The 23,472-nt window shown below is 39.9% G+C and overlaps 1 protein-coding gene across 3 annotated transcripts in view; it reads right to left on the minus strand.

Annotated features, from left to right (window-relative positions):
• The window catches only part of THSD4 (thrombospondin type 1 domain containing 4), a 582,162-nt gene that overhangs the window by 90,277 nt on the left and 468,413 nt on the right, over nt 1-23,472 (minus strand). For all 3 annotated transcript variants that reach the window (XM_041743611.1, XM_041743613.1, XM_041743612.1), the window contains exon 8: nt 22,598-22,802. In XM_041743611.1, coding sequence (XP_041599545.1) covers nt 22,598-22,802 — 205 coding nt within the window. The remainder of the gene's footprint in view (nt 1-22,597; nt 22,803-23,472) is intronic.

The raw sequence follows: 23,472 nt of genomic DNA on the forward strand, positions 1-23,472 counted from the left end.
GGAACTGATTATGAAAGGCTGGGAACAGATTTTATTACCTGGAATCACATTTTTTACACATTAGCATTTTACTTTTGGTTTTATGAATCAAATGCAATATGGAGGTTCTAAAAGTTAGGACACAATTCAGATATTATTTCAGGATTACTTCATTTGAGCATGTAGTAGATACATGCATCTTTAGGGTGAAGTCTGGGTCCTGATAATTCTACACAAACCCTTACAGGCAGAGATGAAAATGTTCTTTGCAACCTTTGGGAACTATAGAGAAATTAAGGGAAGAATTCTGGATGTGGCTTAAGATAGAAGGCTGGATTCTAAAGGCTTCCCACCAGTCAGTAAATCAAAGTCACGTGCTAAGTGGCTTATTGCATGCAGAGCATCCAGCTGGGCACTGTGGAGCATCAGGAAGAAAAGGGGAAATACAGACTTTCAATCAAGCTTTCATTATTAAAAGGGAACATAGAAGAAATTATTACATAGGATATGTACAAACATGTGTGAATAGAATGAATCTTTACAGGAAGCTGTAACTGAAGTCATGACTATAGCCTAAATAGACCCAGCTCCTATCACTCAATGAACATCTGCTGAATGAATGAATGAATGAATGAGTATAATCTGCATATAGGCACTCAGATATTTCTGACTGATTGATGGTTGATACAGATGAGTTTTTAAAAAAATGTTTTATTTATTTGAGAGAGAGAGCACAGAGGAAGAGGGAGAAGCAGACTCTCCACTGAGCAGGAAGCCTGACCCGAGGCTTGAACCCAGGACTCTGGGATCACGACCTGAGCTGAAGGCAGATGCCTAACTGACTGAGCCATTCAGGGACACTGATACAGATGAATTTCTGAGATGTTATTTGTTAAGGTTGGTTTGTGAGCTCTGTCATTTAAGTGGTGGCTCATTTTCCTCCCTGAGTGCCATCAGGAGAAGCAATGATGCCCTGGTTATGGCCTCCTGATTCAAACAGCCAAGACCCCCCACAATTTTGAAAAATTAAAGTTGATTAGCATAATTTTTCATATAAAATCAATTCTTCTTGAAAACAGCAGGACAGGGCAGCCCAGGTGGCTCAGCGGTTTAGTGCTGCCTTCAGCCCAGGGCGTGATCCTCGAGTCCTGGGATCGAGTCCCACGTCAGGCTCCCTGCATGGAGCCTGCTTCTCCCTCTGCCGGTCTCTCTCTCTCTCTCTGTCTCTCATGAATAAATGAATAAAATCTTAAAAAAAAAAAAAAAAGAAAACAGCAGGACATAACAACATTAAGAGGTAAACTGAATAGTCCTACAGAACAAGCAATGAAAGAAAATGAACACTCAGGAAGACACTGGCAGCTTAATTTTTATTCCCCAGTGGTTTTTTTTTGCCACTATCTACCCTTATGCTTAGAATTGACTATGAAACATTTCTCAGCTATATGTTGGAATGAGGAATGAGCCCAATTGTGGTACTTGTTAATAGGCAGGGTATATGACTGTCCCTTGTCCTGGGTCATCTGCATTCTCCTCTAAGATGATCAACTTCAGGTGAAGAATACAGAAGTTATAGAGGATAGAACTTAGATACTATAGAACAGAGAAGAATATAGAAGATATAACTCGCATCTAGTTTTCAGCTCTCTGAGGCATTCATTTAGTGCAAGTTGGCAAATGGTAGCCCACGGGCCAAATCTGGCTTGTTGTCTGTTTTTGTAAATAATGTTTTATGGGAAACCAGTCACTGCTCTCATACTAAATAGCAGAGTTGAGTCTGGCGGAGAACATATTGTGCACAAAGCTTTAAAATATTTACTCTCTGGCCTTTATAGAAAAAAAAATCTAGTATAGTAGTGCTGGAAATCTTCCCTTTACCCTAATGCCACTTTTCTCCCCAAAGAGTGAAACAATGGAATTCATCATCACTATCACTACCACCCGCACCAACATCATCATTATCACCACCACCACCATCAATCACCACCACCATCACCACTGCTACCATTACAACCATCACCACCACCACCACCACCACTATCACCTCCATCATCACCACCACATACCACCATCACCATCACCACCACCCACACCAACATCACTACCGTTGGTATCACCACATGAATCACTGCCACCATCACTGCTACCACTACCACCATCACAACACCATCACCACCACTACAACCACCACCACCATCACCAACAATACAACTTTACTTTCTAGCAAGCATGGCTCCAGGGATTTTTCCTTTCTCTGTCCTTCCAACCTAAACTTAGTTATATGGTGTTTGTGGGCAAAAGGCCACATCACTTTCTCTGTCCCCAATGTGTTCTGGTTTCACAGTTTATACAGAAAGACAAGTACTGAAGTGAAGAAAGAAGAGTCCTTTGGCCATTTCAAGACCAAGATACCCTTATATAGAGGGACAGCTGTCACCTTTTTTTGTTTGGTATAAAGCCTACAGCTCTGATTCAATCAATGCAGAGTAGGAGAACAATTTTCCTACTTTTCTTGCTCACTCCAACTCCTGAAATCCTGAAGGCCACATTCTCCAAAGCAATAAAATCAGAAATTAACAGCACAAATATAATCCATGTAAATAAACACCTTAAATAATTTGGGCTAAAAAGTAAATCAAAATTATACCTAATGGATAGGGAGTTTCAGTTTTGGAAGACAGAAGCTCTGGGACTGGGTGGTGGTGATGGTTGCATAACAGTGTGATTACATGTAATGCCACTGAACTGTACACTTAAAATGGTTATAATGATAAATTTTACATCATATACACTTTACCACCTTTTTAAAAAAAGTTAACATTAGGGAGGCAAAGTAAAGGGCATATAGGAACTCTACTGTCTTTTGCAATTCCTCTGTAAATATAACATTATTTCACAATAAAAAAGTTTAAAAAATTATACATACTCCATTTACTTAGAACAGTGTTTCTAAAGTGGGAATGTTTGAGACCCTTCCAGGGGATCTGTGATATCACATTTGTTTCATAATAATGCTAAGATGTTATTTGTCTTTTTATCCCCTCTCATTCTCTCATGAACATCAAGAAAAGAGATTTTTTTGTTTTTAAGAAAAGAGATTATTGATATGGTTTCCACACTGCAATTAATCTTTAAGAAACTATCACTTTTCTAGTTTGGTGGAGCACCAAAGGAAAAGATCCACAATTATCTAAAGACTACTAAACTTCATTCTTCATTTTCCAACTATGTATCTACATGAAGCCAGATTTTATTCATATGCTTCAGCCAAAACAAGGTACCACAAAGGACTATGTACAGAAGCAGATATGAGAATCCAGCAGTCTTCTATTCAGCCAGATATTAAAAGAGATTTGCAAAATTGTAAAATAATGCCTCTCCTCTCAAATTTATCTTTTGTCTTGGGAAATTCTTTCAAAAAGCTTTTATTACATAATGAGTTTATGATTGTTATTTAAAAATGAATCAATAAAAAAATTTCAAAATTCGGTTTAAGTTTTTGAATACTGTAAATATCAATATGTATAACCAACATAAACAATGGTTCTTTGGGGTCTCCAATAACTTTGAGTGTGTAAAGGGTTCCCAAGATCAAAACATTTGAGAATCACAGACTAAGAAAATAAAAATAAAATGGATACATACTGAATTTTTGAGATATGGTCATCAATACTTGTATTTCTTAAAAGACACCGATGTGGAAATCTTAGTTTATGAATTTTAAAAAAAACTTGACCTAGAAACTAGTAGCTGTTTCCTCAAAAAAAAAAAGAGTTTTTTGAATTGAAGATTATGACTGGACCGATTTTTAAAATCAAGGTATAAAGGGTATTATGTTAGTTTCACAGGTACAACATAATGATTAAATATTTGTATATATAACGGAATGATCACCACAATAAGTCTATTTAATATCCATCACCATGCAAGGTTACAGAATTTTTCTTGTGATAAGAGCTTTTAAGATTTATTCTCTGCAACTTTCAAATATGCAATACAGTATTATTAACTATAGTTGCCATGCTGTACATTCCATCCCTATGACTTATTTATTTTATAATTGGAAGTCTGTACCTTTTTAATAAGCAACTTTAGTAAAGAAAAAAGCAATAAAGCCCAAATAGACAATATTAGCATTAAAAAATAATGCATCAGAGGACATGCAAATTATAAGTGAATTTTACACATACTTCTATGACATTTGAAACTCTCCATGAAAAAGATACACTAAAAATAATTACCAAAGTGACTTAAAATGAACAAGAAAATATGATAGATTAGTACTACAGACGAATTTTTCGAAGTTACCAAAATCATTTCTTCCAAAAAGATTCTAGGGCCAGCTGTTTTTTATTGGTGAGTTTCCAACAAAATCTAAAGGACCAGGTAATGATATAAACTTTTCCAGAGCATATAAAAATTGGAAAGCTAACCTAACCAAAGCTTCAGAGAGGTAGTAAGAAAGAAAGCAACAGGCCAACCTCACTGATGAATAACAGTTTTCAAAATCCCAACTAAGGTACCAGCACACTGAATTCAAAAGAACATTAAAGAAGCACTGAGCTAGATGAAGCAGGTTGTATTCCAGGAATGCAAGGATGATTTAATATAGGAAATTTTTAGGAAAAAATAATTTAAAATAGATGCCAAAATGACATTTAAAACTCATCCTGCTAAAAACATTTGCAAAATTAGAAACAGACTTTCTCCATCTGATAATAAGCATGTAATCATACATTAATTTAAAATATTTACTGGGCATACATCTTTCTTTCTTGATAGTGAAAATTAGAGGCATTCGCATTAAAATCAGAAATAGCTTAAGGATGTCTGCTCTCACTCATTTAGAAGTTTGGGTAAACTTCTGGCAATATATCACCAAAAAAAAAAAAAATCGAAGGTATGACTATCTGAAAAGAAGGGGCAACATTACTATTATTTCTACATGAAATAACGTCGTCATTAGGAAATCATGAAAATCCATGGGTAATACTCAGAATTAATAGAAGTTCAACAAAATGGCCACATTGCAATAAATGTAAGAAGTCTGTTACTTTTTTTTTCTTTTTCTTAGTGGGCTCCGCCCACAGAGTGGAGCCTAACACAGGGCTTGAACTCACAACCCCGGGATCAAGACCTGAGCTGAGATCAAGAATCAGATGTTCAACTGACTGAGCCACCCAGGCTCCCCATGGAAATCTGTTAACTTTTTTGTGTAGTAATATCAATTTTGAAAATAATATAGCAACAGATTTCATTCTACACCATCATCATCCCACAACAAAATACAATACTTCAGATCAATTTTCACGACTAATATAGAAACACAACATGAAAAATCTCACAATTCTACGGCAGATATAAAAAAGTGTTTGAATAAGTGGAAATAAATACTATGTTCTTGGCCTGGATGTATTAACTATGTCTATTCCTCCCAAATTGGTTGATATATCTAAAATCTATAGATTTATAGATGTCCTGGTGGGATGCAGGTGTCCGTTCGAGTGTGAGAGACCTTCTCTGACCACCTAACGCAAGCAACTCCCTGCTTCTCCAGCCCGCACCTGTTCTCTTCTTTCTCTGTTATTATTTTTGTGATAGCGCAATCACCATCTGAAATGATCTTTCTGTTCCCTTGTCTGTGCTCTCCCTGGCTAGAATGTAAATCACCAAGGTGGCCAGTGCCTAGAGCAGAGCCTGGCATAGAGCAAGTGCTCAGCATGTGTTTATCCAGTGGATTTAAGGCAATCACATGAAAACACCAATAGGATTTTTTTTTTAATGTGATAAAATGGTTCCAAAGTTCACCTGGAATAGAAACGTGCTAGATCTGAAAATTTATTTAAAAAGAGCACAAGGGGGTAGCTTGCCATGCTAAATTCAAAAGCACATTTTAAAGCTGCAATAGGCAAAACGTGGTACAGAAATTACGTGACAGGTGACTGGAACAGAGCGCTTACAAAACAGATCTAGGATAAAGAAGAGGACCTAGCACATTCTAACTTTCCAGTGTTAAATAAACAAAGTATTCAACAAATCCGGGTGGAAAGTTGGCTAAATATTTGGGATGAATCTTTATTCTCATTTTATGCTACACTCCAAGTTAAATGTAAAAATGTTTAGCAACAACCATCCCCCACCCCACTCTGAGTAAAGCCAGATACAAAAGAGTACATGCAGTGTCATACCATTTATATAAGTGTTTTAAAAGAGATTGTTATTTATTTATTTATTTGAGAAAGAGAGAATGAGCGGGGAAGAGGGGCAGAGGTGGGGGTGAGAGAGAGAGAAAGAGAAAAGACTCCTGCTTGGGGGAGCCTGACGCCAGGCTCGATCCCAGGACCGGGAGATCATGACCTGCACCAATGGCAGATGCTTAACCAACTGAGCCACCCAAGTATCCCCATCTCTAAGTTTTTTTCAAAATAGGCAAAACCAACCTATGGTGCTACCAGGGTTTGTGGTTCCTTTTGGGGGTAGGACAGATTAGTGGCAGAGAGGGGAGTACTCTAAGGGGCCCCTGGAATGTCAATACACTTCTATATCTTGATCTGGGTACTAGTTACTGTAGTGTGTTCACTTTGTGAAAATTCATCAAAGCTGTAGGATTTTGAACTGAGGACTTGTTCTATGTATTATTATTTAATACTTCAACAAAAAGCTTATTTAACAAATGAATAAGTGTTAGGCCAGTTGATGGCTCTGGCCAGAGGCTAGGTTTTCTGCACTTAAACATGCATTTCTTTCTCACTTGGGCTTTGAGAAGGGGAGATAAAGCTCTGTGAAGAAAAGTTAAACTTAATTAATTGTAATCAATTCAGGAGGCCCATAAAGACTTCGGGTTAACACCCTTGCAGGAGGGGTCTGTGTCACGGGGCCTCTGGGAGTCCCCATGCTGGGCAACCCTGAGGGTCTATGCCCTCAGCTCTTCCAAGCTCACAGTAGAAATCTCATTGTCCTGTGGGTCTTTGAGATGCAGCTGGATATTTTAAAGGCCTAATGCATTACAGAATATAAAGTCAGTATTCGCATTAAAAGCTAGAATGTCTAAAAGCCCATTCCTTGTTCCTCGCCCAGACCTGAAAAATGAGCGTGGATCACCTGACTGCGTCTATGAATACCTTGGTAATATCTCAAGACAGTGAGCTGAGTCAGGGGACACCACAGTGGCTGGGTAGGACCCAAACACCTCTTGACCTAGTTCACTATCAGTTATAAAGAGCAGAGGCCATAAAACTGCTTTTCCTATTGGCTTGATATGGTTAGAAGAAAGGTCTTTTGCTTTTGGAAAGGTATTTATTGTCCAGATAAAATCTCAATGCACAAATATGCAGCTCTATAAGCATACAATCCTGGACTGCTTCATATATAAAAATAGTGATCATCACATATCTGATCCTTGTTGAGTAAATATTTCCTTCTAGTCCCTGTGCTAAGTGCTTTACCAGTAGTACTTAATTCTCCCAATGACCCATCAATATTATTGTCAGTTTGTTTCATACAGAAAGCAAATAATATATGGAGAGGCCAAGTAATTGGCTGAAGGCCGCAGAGCCAGAAAGTTATGTTGGTACAACCTGCATGATCTGGCTTGTATTGCAACGTTTGAGATGTTGTATCTTTGTATGTTTGAGACTTTGAGAATGTACTCTGGGTACTTTTGCCAGCAAAACTGGTGACTGCTGATTTTACTTAAAAGTCCAAGTTAGTTTTAGCCATTCACATTTTTATAAGTAACGAAGAAACTAACCACAATGTGGACTATTCATTTAGAAGGGAACTTAAATCAGTCGATTAGATTCTTTGATGTACAAATTTCTACTAGACTAATAAAAAGTTATTTTAAGGGCTGATATTGGTCTTCTTGGAGCAATTCTAGGAGCTTATCAGACATATAATGTGTTTGGGATAATTGAAAATAGAGAAAATCAATTTAAACAAAGCATTGACGAAGGATGGGGACAGGCTCTCTGCTGCTGCCTGATGAGAGCTTGCTGCAAGCATTAGGTCATTGCCAGGGTGAGGGTCAAGATGACCACCTAGCTCTGATGGTCCCAGAACTCACCAACAAGGGAGATGAGACTGAGTTAGGTTTCCAGAATGCTGTATCAGAGAAGAGGGAAGAAATTTAGCTTCTCTCAAACACAACTCAGATTTTCCTTTGCATATTATCTCCCCCTCTTTGTCTTTTAAAGTAGGATGGATCACTTCCATTTCCAACTCTTAAAATTACTCATCTGTCCCTTCTACTTTCATTGGCTTCAGATCATCTCAAAATGCCAAATGCACTTTATCATTCTATGATCTAGCGATACTTTGATGTGTATTATGTTTTTGTATAACATGAGGCTTAGCCTACAGTCATGGATTAAAGAAATGTGCTTAAACTAGAGTTTTCAATTAAGGTTCAGTTTATAGTTTGGAATCACTGAGCCCACTGATTTGCCAAAATCTTTGTTTATCAGTCATTTCCCGTCTTCAGACTCTTGGTATAGACCTGGCCTTTCCGAAACAGTTGCTCGTTGGTTCCTACCCTTCCCTACGGCTGCCAAAAAAATGTCTTTAGAGCAGAGGTATGATTCTGTCGCAAATTTCCTTCTGTCTAGCATCTTTAGTGGCTGACCACTGGCCAAAGACTAATCCAAAGGATGGAGTTTGGAATGAAAGGTCTTCCACAGTTGGCCTCATCTTACAGTTGTAGCCTCACAAGTCCAGGCTGCCCTCGCTTATTTATAATATGTCGTGCCCAGACATGCCTCCCCCTTCCTCCTCTGTAGCTCATATTGCTCCTTTGGACTGAAATGTTCTTTCCCCTATTTTTTTCTGATAAAAGCTTATCCAGCCTATAAAATAAGGGCTGTCAAACTACAGCATGGGGGTCAAATTTGGCAACTGCCTTTTTTATAAATCAAGTTTCACTGGAACATGGAAATACCTGTTCACCCACTTATTGTCCATGGTGCTCTCTCACTGTGACGGCAGAATAGATGCAGCAGTGACCAAATGGCCTGCAAAGCCTAGAATATTTACTCAGAGGCCCTTTCTAAAACCAGGTTGCTAATCCCTGCTCTAAAAGCCCAATTTAAAAACCACCTCCTCATGCTTCTCTTCAGATTATGCCGTTAGAAGTAATTTCTCCACACTTTGCACTCCCATAGTGCTGGGTCTCTTCCCAAAGTCATCAGAGGAGTCTCAACTGGAGTATAAATGCCTGCAGGGCAGAGGCCATGCATTGTTCAGCTTCAGGACTCTGCAGTGCATTGCACACAGTAGTTGCTTATAGACATTCACTGAAATGTTTAACTATTTTTTATGACTATCAAGTCAGATAAAGAGCAATGTTTTACCTAATCAGATTATATGGCTACTAGATCAAGGGAGAAGTAAATACTGATCGAAGAGACAAATTATGCTTCCAAAACATAATAAATATAGGCATGACTGTCAGGCCACAGTGGAAGGTGGGAGAGGGAACGGCTGTTTTCCAAGGAAGGACATGAATATTGACTTAGAACTCAGAGTCAGTAGACTGTTCCCAAACTGAGATTTATATGATTTCTAATTCAAGGAATTTCTAAGTCAAGTGTCTGGCTTGGGGAAAGGGCAGAATTAGGAGATGCGGAAAGTTTTTCTGAGAGCTGGTGATGCTGGCTAACACAGCCAGAGAAGAGCTAATAGAGGCAACCCATAGTGGGAGGAATAGAGGCTTATCTTCTTCTTCTTCTTTTTTTTTTTTTTTGGAGGCTTATCTTCAAAGCTCACCCCTTCAGGGATTTATTAGCGAGAAGAAGAGCAGAATCCTGGAATTCAGAAGACTGGAATTCTGCTTAATGACAGAAGGGAAAAGGATGGTTAATTTCTCCTAATTGAGAGAGCTGGGGGACGGTCCTGGAAGGCAGATTTCCCATTTCCAAAGCTGGGGATGGTCCTGGAAGGCAGATTTCCCATTTCCAAAGCTCTAACCCTTGAGAGAAAGTAAGGGACATCCCAAACGACGGCATGACCCTGGAGCAGCCAAGGATGGGTAGCTCCAACTGCTGGTAAGAAAGCCTTGAAGTTACTATTTTTCTTGGTTGTCACTTCTCTTTCATGAAGTCAACTATATTTCATAAATGTTGTTTAAAACCTTAGATATTTCTTCGTTATCTTGTATTAAATCCCTAATGTGGAGGCTCACTAATCTAACACATTGCAAAAAGCCATACTTTGATTCAAAGAGGGAAAGCTTAGCAGCACTTCCAAGTGGGAAAGGGAATGGGGAGATTTGGGAAGCCATTATCCATACCAGACTCCTAGAAAAGGGGTTCTGAGTTATTGCCCCAATCCAGGTAGGAGACCTGGGAGCGATTAGCAGCCCTGCTAAAGATGTTCTCCGGAGGTGCTGCTGCCCCGAGTGGGCTGGGGAAGAATCCTACTCTGCCTGCAGGGACGGAGCTGTCAAATCACTTCCATAAAAATCCAAGACCCAGCCCACTCAGCAGCTGTTTCCTGCATTTCAGGAAAGCATCCGATTAGGTACAGAAAAGCAGGTGTGGGCGCTCTGCATATGTCTGTGACAAATGATGCAATTAAAAGAAAAAAAAACCACAACTCACAGCTTAACTCTTTCCCATAAAGCAAAAGGCAAACCCAGGCTAACTCAGTCTTCTACTTCCAGGCAACTAGGTGCTAACTAAAAGGCAGAAAATGGGTAACAAATGAACATAAGGGAGTGGGGCAGCATTGGTTTCATTTTGTTCCAGCGTATCTGAAAGCTTTTCAAGCCTAAATGGCTGCAGAAGTGAAAAGAAGGTCTGCATAAACAGATGCAAGGACAGCAGAGCTTTGTGAAATCAAAGGCATGTGCTCTGTCAGAAACCAGGTGGAAAGTATGTAATGCAAAATTAAGTCCAGGAGTGCTAACACAAACAACAGCATTTTCCCAAATCACAACAAGACGGCACAGTCTCTCTGGCCACAGGATCTTTCTTTGCAAAGATTTGGTTTTGGACAGGAATCATAAAAGCCTGTTGATGAAGGAAAGGTGAGAGCTGAGTCCAAACAAAAAAAATCAAATACTCAGTGATCATCTTTTCTCACATGCCAGCATTGACGAGGAACACCAGCCATGAGGTGTTTGCTGTTGGACCATCTCCTGGGAGTGCCACTACCTGCCCAGGTAACCGAGGAGGGTCACAAAGCCCATCTCAGCATTCTGTTCTGATGCCCAAAAGCAGACCATGGAAGCATGTCTTATCATCGGCGTAAATACTCGATGATAAACATGCTTGTGGTGTTGGTGAGGATGTGGAGAGGTTGGAACCCTTCATGTGTTGCTGGTGGGAACAGAAAATGGTACAGTCATTGTGGGAAACAGTTTGGAAGTTCCTCAAAAATTAAACACAGACTTACCACATGACCCAGCAATTCCACCCCTGCCTGGGTACATACCCCAAAGAACTGAAAGCCGGGACTTGAACAGTTACTTGTACACAATAACCAAAAGGTGGAAACAACCCAACCGGCCATCAGTAGATGAGTGGATAAAGAAAATGTGGTATCCTACACCAAAAGGAACAAATTTCTGACACATGCTACAACATTGATGGGCCCTGAAAACATTAAATTAAGAGAAATATTCCAGACACAGAAGGCCAAATACTATTATGATTCCACTTGTATGAGGTACCTACAATAGGCAGATTCATGAGACGGAAAAGTAGAACAGAGGTTACCAGGGATTTAGGATGGGGGAAATGGGGAATTATCATTTATTATGTACAGCTTTGGGGATGATGAAACAGTTCTGGAAATGGACAGTGGTGACAGTTGCACAGCATCATGAATGTATTTAATATCACTCAATTATGTGCTTAAAACCATTAAAGTGATAAATTATATATATATAATTATATATATATTGCTACAATTAAAAAAAAAAAACACATGATGTTTCATGTCTCCAAACTATTCCACTTTTTTTAAGAGCTGGATGTTCCTTTAGATGCTGGTTTCAGAAGATGCTCCCCTAAGGCAGATGGTGAATGTCTAGTGACTAAGACTAAGATGTCTAGTGACCATGGCAACCTAGCCCAAGGGCTCTTGGTGTGTAGGCAGGCCGATGGCTTTCGTCAAGTTGGAGGCAGGAGTGGGGGGAGGGATGAAACAGTGTGGAGGCACGAGGAATTAGAATACATCCTTCTTCTACTGCTGGGAGGAGGGAGAAGGCACAATTTCTCCCCTACCTCCTATGCCTCAGCCACGTTTTTCTTGTCAATGGCCTTAGGCCTATACGTAGAATATAGGTCAAGGACAGTGCCTAGATTTGAGTCCTTGATTCAACCATTTATCAACTGTTCACCTCAACAGTTCCTCAACCATGCTGGGCTCAGTGTCCTCAGCTATAAATGCAGGTGCTGATACAATACCCCACCCCCTTTCCCTAGTCGCGTGAGTGCCATGTTACACGAAGGAGGAGGATCCAGGATTCCAACAGCCTAGAAGTAACATGGGACTCAAGTACCATGAGTGAGGTCTGTGATTCTCATGATCAAGGTGAGTTAAAGGTGTCTGAGCACAGGCCTCCAAAATGGGCTGCACAGCACAGTGTAGCCTCAGGAGAGCCTTGATTTCTGTATCCCACTACTCAGTGCGGTTGCTAGCACACAAAGGGTACTTGAGAGAAGGAATATCTAAGGCTGGACTGTCTGCCTTCAAGGAGTACACAACCCAACTGGGAAGAACACAGGCATGTGAATAGATAAATTACAGTAAAATATGGTAGTACCAAACTGGATATATGATCAAAGTCTTATGGAACTCCGAAGGAAAAATCCCATTATTTGCTGTTCTTTTTCTGGGTCTTTTATTCTTCTGCCATGTATTAAGAAAGCAAGCAAGGACTCTGAATGCTAGGAAGGCAGGCTACAGGAAGGTGATCTAAGTTGGAACTTCTGTTGTTGGGGTTGCAACTTGGGCCCATGGCCAACAGGTTGAGTGAAATATTGAAGGGAAATGGAAGGAGGGAGCTTGGATTGCAAACTAAGAATTCATAGTGAGTTGATAAATGCAAACTTAATGACAGGTAGAATAGTTGTTCCAATAGCACTTTGACATTTATTATTCTATTTTAGACACCATTCTTAAGTAAGTGACCCATGAAACTTTAGTACTAAAGGGATTGAAGTCAGCACACAGGACAGGGTTTCTCATCTAGCACCATTGACATTTGGGGCTGGACAATTCTTTGTTTAGGGGCCGTCCTGAGAATTGTAGGATGTTTAGCAGCATCCCTGGCCTATCCTTGGGTTGAGGGGCAAAAGAGCTCCTAGCTGAGACCCATTGTAATATGGAAATGGTCTTTTGGCCTGAAAGGACTTTGGAATCCTCTAGGGAACTTAAAAAATCTGATACCCAAACTGTGGCCCAGGGCAATTCAACTGGGAGGTGGGAGCCAGCCATTGGTATATTTCAAATAGGCCTCAAATATCATACTTCCTGTGACTCCAACATGCAGCCAGAGTGAGATCTACTCGTCTAGAAGATAAGGGAATACTTATTGAGTACCTCTAAGATGGTAGGTATTTTACGTATATCTCAACATCTCACTTAAAGTCAACAGCTCCACAAAACATACAGTTATTTTCTTAATTCATTTATGTGGAAAGGACTTGTCCCAGAGCATTCCAGCCAGGAATGGTAGCTGTGCAAAGGGCAGTTTCAGTGGCCAGCATTAGACTATAAATGGAGGACAAAGCCAAGGACTGAAAGGTAGATAGGAGTAGAGCAGCAAAAGGCACTCAAAGCCCAAGGTGAAGTCTGAGATGGAAGGGGTGAATCCATAATTACAACTGTGTATCTTACAGAAGCCATTTTTCTGATTAGAATGAGGTCAGCACAGGGGGGGGGAGGCTGAACATACATATCCACTTTCGTATCTCTCTTTGTCCTATGGGGGGAAAGGAACTACTCCCAGAAAGACAGTGGGTGCAGAAGCCGTAAGGATACAGCTAGAATAATTAAGTAAGGCTTTGGATGTCTAAGAAGAAAGGTAGTAAATTTTATACTCAAGGAAAACCAGAGTCTTGGTACAAGGTAGGGAAAATATGGCCTGGAATGCTAGATGCTTCAAGTTCATTATCCTACTGAATCCTTGCATAGCTCTAAGAGTGCGTGTGTATCTACTCCTTGCCCATATACACTCAGAGGAGACCTGTCAGCACACTGACACCATTGTGGGTCTTCTCCATCTGAAGGAAAGGCCTGTTACAGAAACAGATATAGGTCACATAGTCCAGTCAAGCTGCTATAACAAAATACCACAGACTGGGTGGCTTGTAAACAACAGATGTTGAGTTCTCATTGTTCTAAGGGCTGGGAAGTGTAAGATAGAGATCTGCTTCCTAGATGGTTGTCTTTTCCTTATAACCTCTCAGGGCAGAAGGGGTCAGGCATCTCTCCAGGGCCTCTTTTAGAAGGACACTAATTCCAATTCCTGAGGGCTTTGCTTTCATGACCTAATTACCTCCCGAAGGCCTCATTTCCTAAAACTACCACCTTAGGGGCTAGGATTTCAATAAATGAATTTGAGGGAGACATAAACATTCAGGCTATTGCAGCAACTGGAGGAAACCCACTTAACATATCTATAATAAGCAAATATTCACTAGTTTTATAAATGCAAATTGAGAAATTAGGAAAATCAGAAACTGGGAGAAAAAAGAAGCAAGAGCAAGTTCAAATAAAGATTGTTAAAAGCTGGTTACAGAAAGAAAGTTCCTTACTTTTTTTTTAAGATTTTATTTATTTATGAGTGAGAGAGAGAGAGAGAGAGAGGCAGAGACAGGCAGAGGGAGAAGCAGGCTCCATGCAGGGAGCGCGACGTGGGACTCGATCCCAGGTCTCCAGGATCATGCCCTGGGCTGAAGGCAGCACTAAACCGCTGAGCCACCCAGGCTGCCCAAAAGTTCCTTACTTTCATAAAACTTAAATATCAGAAAACTCAGCAAACATCTATTAGAAGCACTCTGAATGTCAGGAACAAAATAAAAAAGCCCACTAACATTATTATCCCAAACTTCTGGATTATTCCAAAATTTTTTTAGAGGTCTGAGCCTGTAAGTGCCACAAGCCAAGAGAGAAATAAGAAGTAGAATATAGGGATGCCTGGGGGGCTCAGCAGTTGAGCGTCTGCCTTCTGCTCAGGACGTGATCCCAGAGTTCCACAATCGAGTCCCATGTTGGGCTCCTGAATGGAGCCTGCTTCTCTTCCCTCTGCCTAGGTCTCTGTGTCTCTCATGAATAAATAAATAAAATCCTTAAGAAAAAAAAGAAGTAGAATACATCATAGGAAGATAACATTATTATTATCTATAGATATCAAGATTTTTCCATCTAGAAAAATCCATGTCAAATAACTGAAAAACTATTTGAATTGTTAAATGAATCTAGCAAGATGTTCAGGTAGAAAATAAATATAAAATAAACTGGTTTAACACATACTTGAATGACTAATTGGAAATATAGTGGAAAGAAAGATCTTATACCATATTAGCAAAAAATATAAGGTACCTAAAATACCAAGGAATAAACCTAATAGACATATATGGAAAGTCTTGATAAAGAAATTTTACTGAAGAACACAAAATGGGAAGATGCTCTATACTCCTGAATCAAGAGTTATGAAGAGGTTTCTTTTGCTCTTCAAATTAATCCATAAATTCATTGCAATTTAAATTAAAATTTCAACAGAAGTTTTATGGGCTTTTACAAGCTGTTTTTAAAGTGTATGTGAACGGGGGTGCCTGGGTGGCTCAGTCAGTAAGAGTCTGCCTTCAGCTCAGGCCATCTCAGGGTCTTGGGATCAAGCCTGCATGCTGGGCTCCCTGCTCAGTGGGGAGTCTGCTTCTTCCTCTCCCTCTGCCCACCTCCCACTTGTGCTCTCTCTCTTCCTCTCTCTCAAACAAATAGAATCTTTTTATTTATTTTTTTATTTTTTTATTTTTTTATTTTATTATTATTTTTTTTAATGATAGTCATACAGAGAGAAAGAGAGAGGCAGAGACACAGGCAGAGGGAGAAGCAGGCTCCATGCACCGGGAGCCTGATGTGGGATTCGATCCCGGGTCTCCAGGATCGCGCCCTGGGCCAAAGGCAGGCGCCAAACCGCTGCGCCACCCAGGGATCCCTAGAATCTTTTTAGAAAAGTAAAGTGTATGCAGAACAAACATACAAGAAGACTCAAGGAAATTTAGGAGAACAAAGTGTTTGGGTAGGAAATTGGGGAAGGAACAGAAAGTTGATCTAGAAAAGAATAAAACATAAAACTACAGTACTGGAAACAATCTGGTACCAAAGCAGGAAGAAACAAATAGATCAATGGACTTGAATCAAGAATCCACAAGTATATCTACGTATATTTGAATTTAATACGTGGTAGAGGTGGCATTTCAAATTAGTGGTGTAGTTGTGACAACTGTTTATTTAGAAAAAGATCTGCTACCTCATGCCACACACAAAAATTAATTTCAGATAAATCAATATTTAAATATACACATGAGTATAAAAATAATAGAAGAAAATATTAGAATAATTTTATAATGTTGGAGGTGGGTAGGTCTTCTTAAGTAAAACAAAATCCACTAGCTATAAAAAAAAATGATCGACAGATTTGACAAAAAATGATTAAAATTTCTCTCCACAGAGAAACCGATATCATAAGCATAGCTGAAACACAAGATAAACTATTATATATATGAGAGGATGGTTATTATTCCTAACTTATATGAGTTCTTAAAATCCGTAAGAAAACCACAAACACAATTTAAAAATAGCAAATTCACGGAGTGCAAACCACAATAAAAATGAGTGGTCAGGAAAATGCAAACAAAGAAGATACAGTAAAAATTAACTACATTCATAATATTTTGTGTTGGTGTCGGCATCAACCGGTACGCTACTTTGGAGAGGAATCTTGCTTCATCTCTCCGAATTACAAGTGTTCATTCCATTTGACCTACAAATTCTATTTCTAGGAATCTATCCTACAGAAATATTTATGTAAGCATGAAAGGATATACCTATTAGGATATTCATGGCAGCATTACTTGTAAGAGGACCTTTATTTTAGGTTTTCTACTCCAAGAATTTGCTCTGTTTCCTCTAGAAACAGCTTTTCCAGTTATTTATCTTGGGTTTTCTCTTTCATGCTATAGGCTTCAGAAAAATGTCTACTGACCCCTGATTGTCCTCTTATGTTATATCCATTGATGTTTAAGATGAAAGCAATGAGAAGGCTGCCTGAGAGCTCTGTACATATTGGCCAACTTTTAGAGGGTGAGAGAACGGAGTGCCAGTTACTGAGCCACTTCTTTCCCCAAATCCACAAACTGATGTCTTGGGTACCAATTCTCACAACCATGCCCTAGTTCCCATCAGCTTTTGGATAAGGATGGTGATGCCAGCATTCCGAATGTGTGTGAAGGGAAGTGTGTTCATATACTTCCCTGTTTTTCACTTCCATCTTTCCTCGCACTGTCCATTTTATCTGCTGCCCCCAGACTCAGAGGCTCTTGGGCTCTGTATGCAGGCTGGCCCCTCCTCATCACCATCCCTCTCTGCTTCCTCAGCTGTGATTTCCTCTGCTCTATTAGTGAACATTCTTCCATATGCTTTCAAAAACTTGTTCCAGTAATTCGTTAAAATCATTTCACAGACACCCCTTCTCTTGTTTTCTTGGTGGTTGTGGGTTATATCCTGTCTTATTCCTTTAGGCTGATTTTGATGAAATCTTGGGAGGAAGGAGAAAAAAACCAACTCATGTACTCAGCCTGGCATCTTGAACCACAAATCAAATGTATTATTTGCAATATTAGAGAATGAGACAATTTAAACATCCCTCAATAGGAAACTATTTAAATCTGATGTATAGAATACTCTGTACTCAGAAAAGAATGAATTAGCTTTATGCAGTAATATGAAAAGGTAGGATATAATATTAAAATAAAAGAGCAAATTGCGAAGAGTATGTATAGCACCACTACTTTTTTATTTGTACTTCCACACGGAACCGGGAAGAGTGGACATTTTTCTGTCTAAACACTTGAAGGCAGTGGACCAGGTGTGGGTTTGGCACAAAGAAGGAATCTCATCTTTTCACTCTATATCATTTGTATTGTTCAGAATTTTTATAACATGTATGAAAAATCTTGGGGATTGATTGTCAGGTATCATGGATCATCTATCATTTGTAAACCTTTAATTTATTAGTTGAGCAGCTCTCTATGGGAAAGATTGGAATATTTAAAAAATAGGATGTCTTACATTTGTATGACCATTATTATGATTATTTCAAACATTTAAGAAAACATGATTAACAGTAAAAGTATTGCCAGTTTATTTTTAAAAGGTATAGATCCCCAAATTCCCCAAATTCCTCCCAAGTCTAAGGTTCTGTGACAACGTAACATGTTGGCAGTAGAACATGTCCTGTAGAATCAATTTTGCTTGGTATGCTTTTATGTCTGATTTCTTAACTGTTACATATTGACATTAGTAAACTGAGCTAGCTGAACTATGCCAACTTTGATATTTCAGCTAGAATAATTTTACAACACCTCATTATTAAGGAAGAGGCAAGGAATATAAAATGCCAATCATGTTAATAAAATTAGGTTTAACTTTCTGTTTCCAAAGAACAAGGTTCAGAACAACTTACATGCAAAAGGAGAATACATAGGCTTTAGCAGATACATGGGTTTGAAAGTCTTTTCCATTAAAAAGATGTATATCTAGGAATCTATAATCCACCAACCAGCCTATATTTCAGACCATGTGAACAAATTCAAATAGACACTGAAAAGCAGAACTCAAGTCTGCAGAATTTCATTGGTTTCCAACCTAAAGTGAGACAAAGATTCCATCTCCTAAAGTCTATGCACCATTAAAGGTCACGGTTTCTGTAGCTTTGCTCAGAGAATAGTGAACATCGTAAAGTGCCGAGTTGGCCTGTTGCCCCGGATCCACATGGGTCTCTTTGGTGTGATGGTCAAATCAAATTAAGCCATAAACTCAGAGTCAGGTTGAATGCACCACCACTATTTATATATCAGACAAAATTTGGGGGTTGTATGCCTCCTTCTTCTACATATGTAGTTTCTGATTTTTATTTTTTTAAAAATATTTTTATTTATTTTTGAGAGAGAGAGAGAGAGAGAGAGAGAGAACGTGCACACAAACAGGTGGAAGGGCACAGGGAGAAGCAGACTCCCCGCTGAGCAGGGAACCCAAGGTGATACTCAACCCCATGCTGTAGGATCATGACTCAAGCCAAAGGCAGACGCTTAATGGACTAAGCCACCCAGGTGTCCAGTTTCTGATTTTTAAATGTTGGTTTTCATATCCTCACTCTATAATTGCATCTTTAGGAAGTCTAGATCTTTCTTGAAGCACGCAAAGTAAAGAAAGTCCAGTTTGAAATATCAGAAGACCACGTACGTCAAAATACTTGGAGACTGAAATGCTTACTATACATAAAGCATGACTACTGTTAGTAACTAGTGACTGGCATGTTGAGAGAATCACTCACATATTGAGGGTTTTAAAAAATCTTTTAAAATGAGGTGATAGGACCATCTTTTCCAGCACTAATAATACAAGTCCTTCTGTTTTCATTGAAATCTACTTTCTATTTCTTGCTTTCTTTAAGATTTTACTTATTTATTCAGAAGAGACATAGGTAGAGGGAGGAGCAGGCTCCTTGTAGGGAGCCCCATGCGGGACTTGATCCCAGGACCCCAGGATCACGCCCTGAGCCGAAGGCAGATGTTCAATCACTGAGCCCCCAAGGTTCCCCTACTTTCTATTTCTATGAAGTTTGAAGAGTTAGTCATTAAAAGATACCAAGTGTTTAATAAGAAAAGGCTTGATTTGTATTACAAATAATTAAAGCTAATTCTGGGAAACAATAGGGCAACTGAGAAAACGTTTAAACATTTTTGGATTTTTTTGAAAGCAATGATACAAATTTGAACATTCATTTCCTCTCTATTGCCTATTCTATGGAACAAATAGCCAAATCAATTTTCTGGATCAAGTCACATTTTTATACAAAATAGTTTTCCTAGCCAGGAATACAAGGTCAGGCAAGTGAAACCTTCAGCATTACCTGGAAAATTGTAGAGAAACCCACCACACGTCTCTTTGAAAAACATTTATGTGCGTGAAAATGTGTAATGTAAAAAATAGTCCTTGAACAGTTCAAAGATAGCTAGAGACCCACGCTCTAGATGGTTATCCATAATCTCATGCAATCCCATGCAATTTAACTTTTAGAATATACAGACCTCACAGAATAGACAATTTAGCAGGATAGGTATAGGTAAAGAGAATACCTGTGATGAGAAAAAGACCATCTGGGGTGTCTGGGGGGCCAGTGAGTGGGGCGTCTGACTCTTGGTTTTGGCTCAGATCATGATCTCAGGGTTGTGGGATCAAGCCCCACACAGGGCCTCACACTCAGCAAGGAGTCTGCTGGAGATTCTCTCTCTCCTTCTCCCTCTGCCCCTCCCTCCCCTCACTCTCACATGTGCATGCTCTGTCTCTCTCAAACAAATAAATCTTAATAAAAGACCATCTGAACCATTATATACTTTAAAAGGCTGAATTTTATGATAAGTGAATTATATCTCAATAACAAAAGGAAGAAAGGAGGGAAAAAAGGGCATTCCAAGTGCTTTAAGTGATTTAAGTTCTGCAGACAGAAGCTCCCGATCATCTCCCCTGGGACCTCTTTTCACTACAGCCTGCTCTTTCCATTCTCCTGCCTATGCCCACAGGGCATCACATAATATTGCCGATGGACTCCAGATTTCTCAGGTACCCCACTGGTCTCTGGGCACACAAGGGTGAATGTGACCTTCTGAGTCACTCTCCCACTGAGTCTCTTTTAGGGGGAGAGGGATTTTTGACTCCATGAAGCTTTGATGTACTGACGTGCTCTGAGACAAAAGAAAGGGAAAGACCGTTTATCTTTCCCATACTCAGACATCCAGTGGATAATCATCCAGGCTTTTATCTTCAGAGGGCGCAGCTTAAATCCAGCTTTCTGAACTGAGCAAGGGAAAATTTTACTAAAAACAACACAAAATTCATTAAAAAAGTGGCATTGTGTGATGCTGCATTTGAACACAAGGGCATTTCAAATAATCTCCTGAAGAACACTTTCCATTCTAGAAGACAAGATGTTTAAGGAGATAGGATTTTCTAATATTCCAAAAAGAGGAAAAAACACAAAGAATATAACTGAAGATGACACACAAATCACTCATTGGGAAAACTAGGCTTATCGCCACTTTGGCGGCTCCTGAGGGTGCCAGAGCAAATACAATGGCTTTCCACTTTAACTGGCCTTCTGTCAGAGACTCGTTTGCCATCCTTTCTTCCTCCTGCCAATAAATCTAGGTGAAGCGAATTTTGGTTGCATTCCCCTGGGTGCAGAAAAAAAAGAGCTGCAGCATCTGGAGTTATCTTCTGGAGTGTTCCTAGTACTTGAAATTTGTGACATTAATCATCCCTTGACTGCTGCAAGGCCAATGGTGTACCAGAAGAACTCGAGTTCTGAGAGTTGCTCATGGGTATTATATCTCGGTAGACTACCCCGCTTGGAGATGGACTGCCTAGGTTCAAATCCCAGCTCCACCTCTTTCTCGCTGTGTGACGTTAGCAAGTTACATAAACTCTCTGTGTCTGTTTCCTTATCTATAAAATGGGAATGGGAACAGGTCCTATCCCCTAGGGTTGTTGAGAGGATTCAATAACTTAGTATATGAAAAGCACTAAGCATAGTGCCTGGCAGGTAGTGTCTGTGCTATTCTAGTTCCTGTTAAGGAAGTAATTAAAAAATGAAAATGAATATGGCTGTTCACTAAATGATTTTAAGAAATTGTTTTCCTTATATTACTTTGTTAACTAATCTGTGCATGCTCACATGAATTGGAAATTGGTCGAAATTAATTTGTCTGGCCCGATTTGCTTTGCGTAAAATGCAATCGGTCAGCAACCCAGAATGAAGTATCAACAGAGGTCAAACCTTTTGTGGGAAAATGCATAAAAATGGCCTCTTGATATTGATGATATTGCCCAAAATAACCACAACTGTTCAGAAGATATACACGTACTATCCACATCCCATTGCCCCAGGCTGATGAAGCGGAAAGAAGGGAAACACGGTTTTCACTTCAGATCTATAGGGAATGAAGCTCCAGACAGGATCACCAATGGCCCCTGGCCACCTTGAAATCCAACAGAACAAAGACTGGCACGTACCTTGGCTTTTCAAAGAGCCTCCCCCATCCCAGAGAAACAATTTAGCCCATTACCTATTGCATAACCATGTTTCTCTTGGAAGGAACACAGGCTGGCTTAAATGTGTAGATGTTGAATATTTATTTGCAAGGACCTTTAAAATCTTCTCCACCCACACTTCTCATTTCAAGGAGGAGGCCAAGCAGTGCTTTGGCATTCCCCAGTGGCACCTTTTCCGTGTCCAAGGACCTCTGGACACTGCTGTGTCACGATCCTGGGAAGAAGTGAATCATCCAACAGTGACAGATGGTTTCCTCTGGAAAAAGACCAAGCTTACCCAAATAGTTATTGCTCTTGTACATCTCGGTGATGTTGATTTTGGTGGCTCCTTGGGGAATCTCGACCACTCGGTGATAGCCCAGGCTGGTGAGGGCATGCTTGAACACACCAGACACAACCTGACAGCCTGTGTTGTCGCCTCCGCACACCCCGCATTTGTCCACCACTTTGTCCGAGCCTAGGTAGTCGTCACAGCCAATGCTCTGCAAAGAGGTGGAAAACAAAAGACTCTTGTAGCACAGAACAGGAGCATGGGGGGAGATGGGGGGGAGGGCGATGAAAGATCTATTGGTGGGTCTTTCTTTTTTTTAAAAAAAAAAACGATTTTATTTATTTGGCAGAGAGAGAGAGAGAGAGAAAGAGAGAATGAGCAGAGGGAGCAGCAGAAGGTGAGGGAGAAGCAGACTCCCCACTGAGCAGGGAGCCCAACACGGGGCTTAATCCCAGGATCCTGAGATCATGACCTGAGCCAAAGGCAGCTACTCTGGGTATGGAACTTCTCTTCAAGATATGCATGAAGTATACACTCTAGGGGTGGGGTGCAGGCCACAGACAGTAAACATGACATGTAAATCAAACAGTATGCTTGGTGGTGGTGAATGATAAGGAGAAAAATAATGCAGAGAGAAGGAATAGCCAGGGTGTGAGGACTGGTCACTTGTTTACACTGGGTGGACAGTGAAGTTGTCCAGCAAATCCATCTCCCTAATGGACTCAGAGAGGAGAGACCATCTGGGATTTTTAAAAAAGATTTTATTTATTTATCTGAGAGAGAGAGAGAGAGAGAGAGAATGAGAGGGAGAGAGAGAGAGAGAGCGTGAGCATGAGGGGGGGGGGTGGGGAGCAGAGGGAGAAGCAGACTCCCCTGCAGAG

This window comes from Vulpes lagopus, chromosome 2 (assembly GCF_018345385.1).
Source record: "Vulpes lagopus strain Blue_001 chromosome 2, ASM1834538v1, whole genome shotgun sequence".
Lineage (NCBI taxonomy): Eukaryota > Metazoa > Chordata > Mammalia > Carnivora > Canidae > Vulpes > Vulpes lagopus.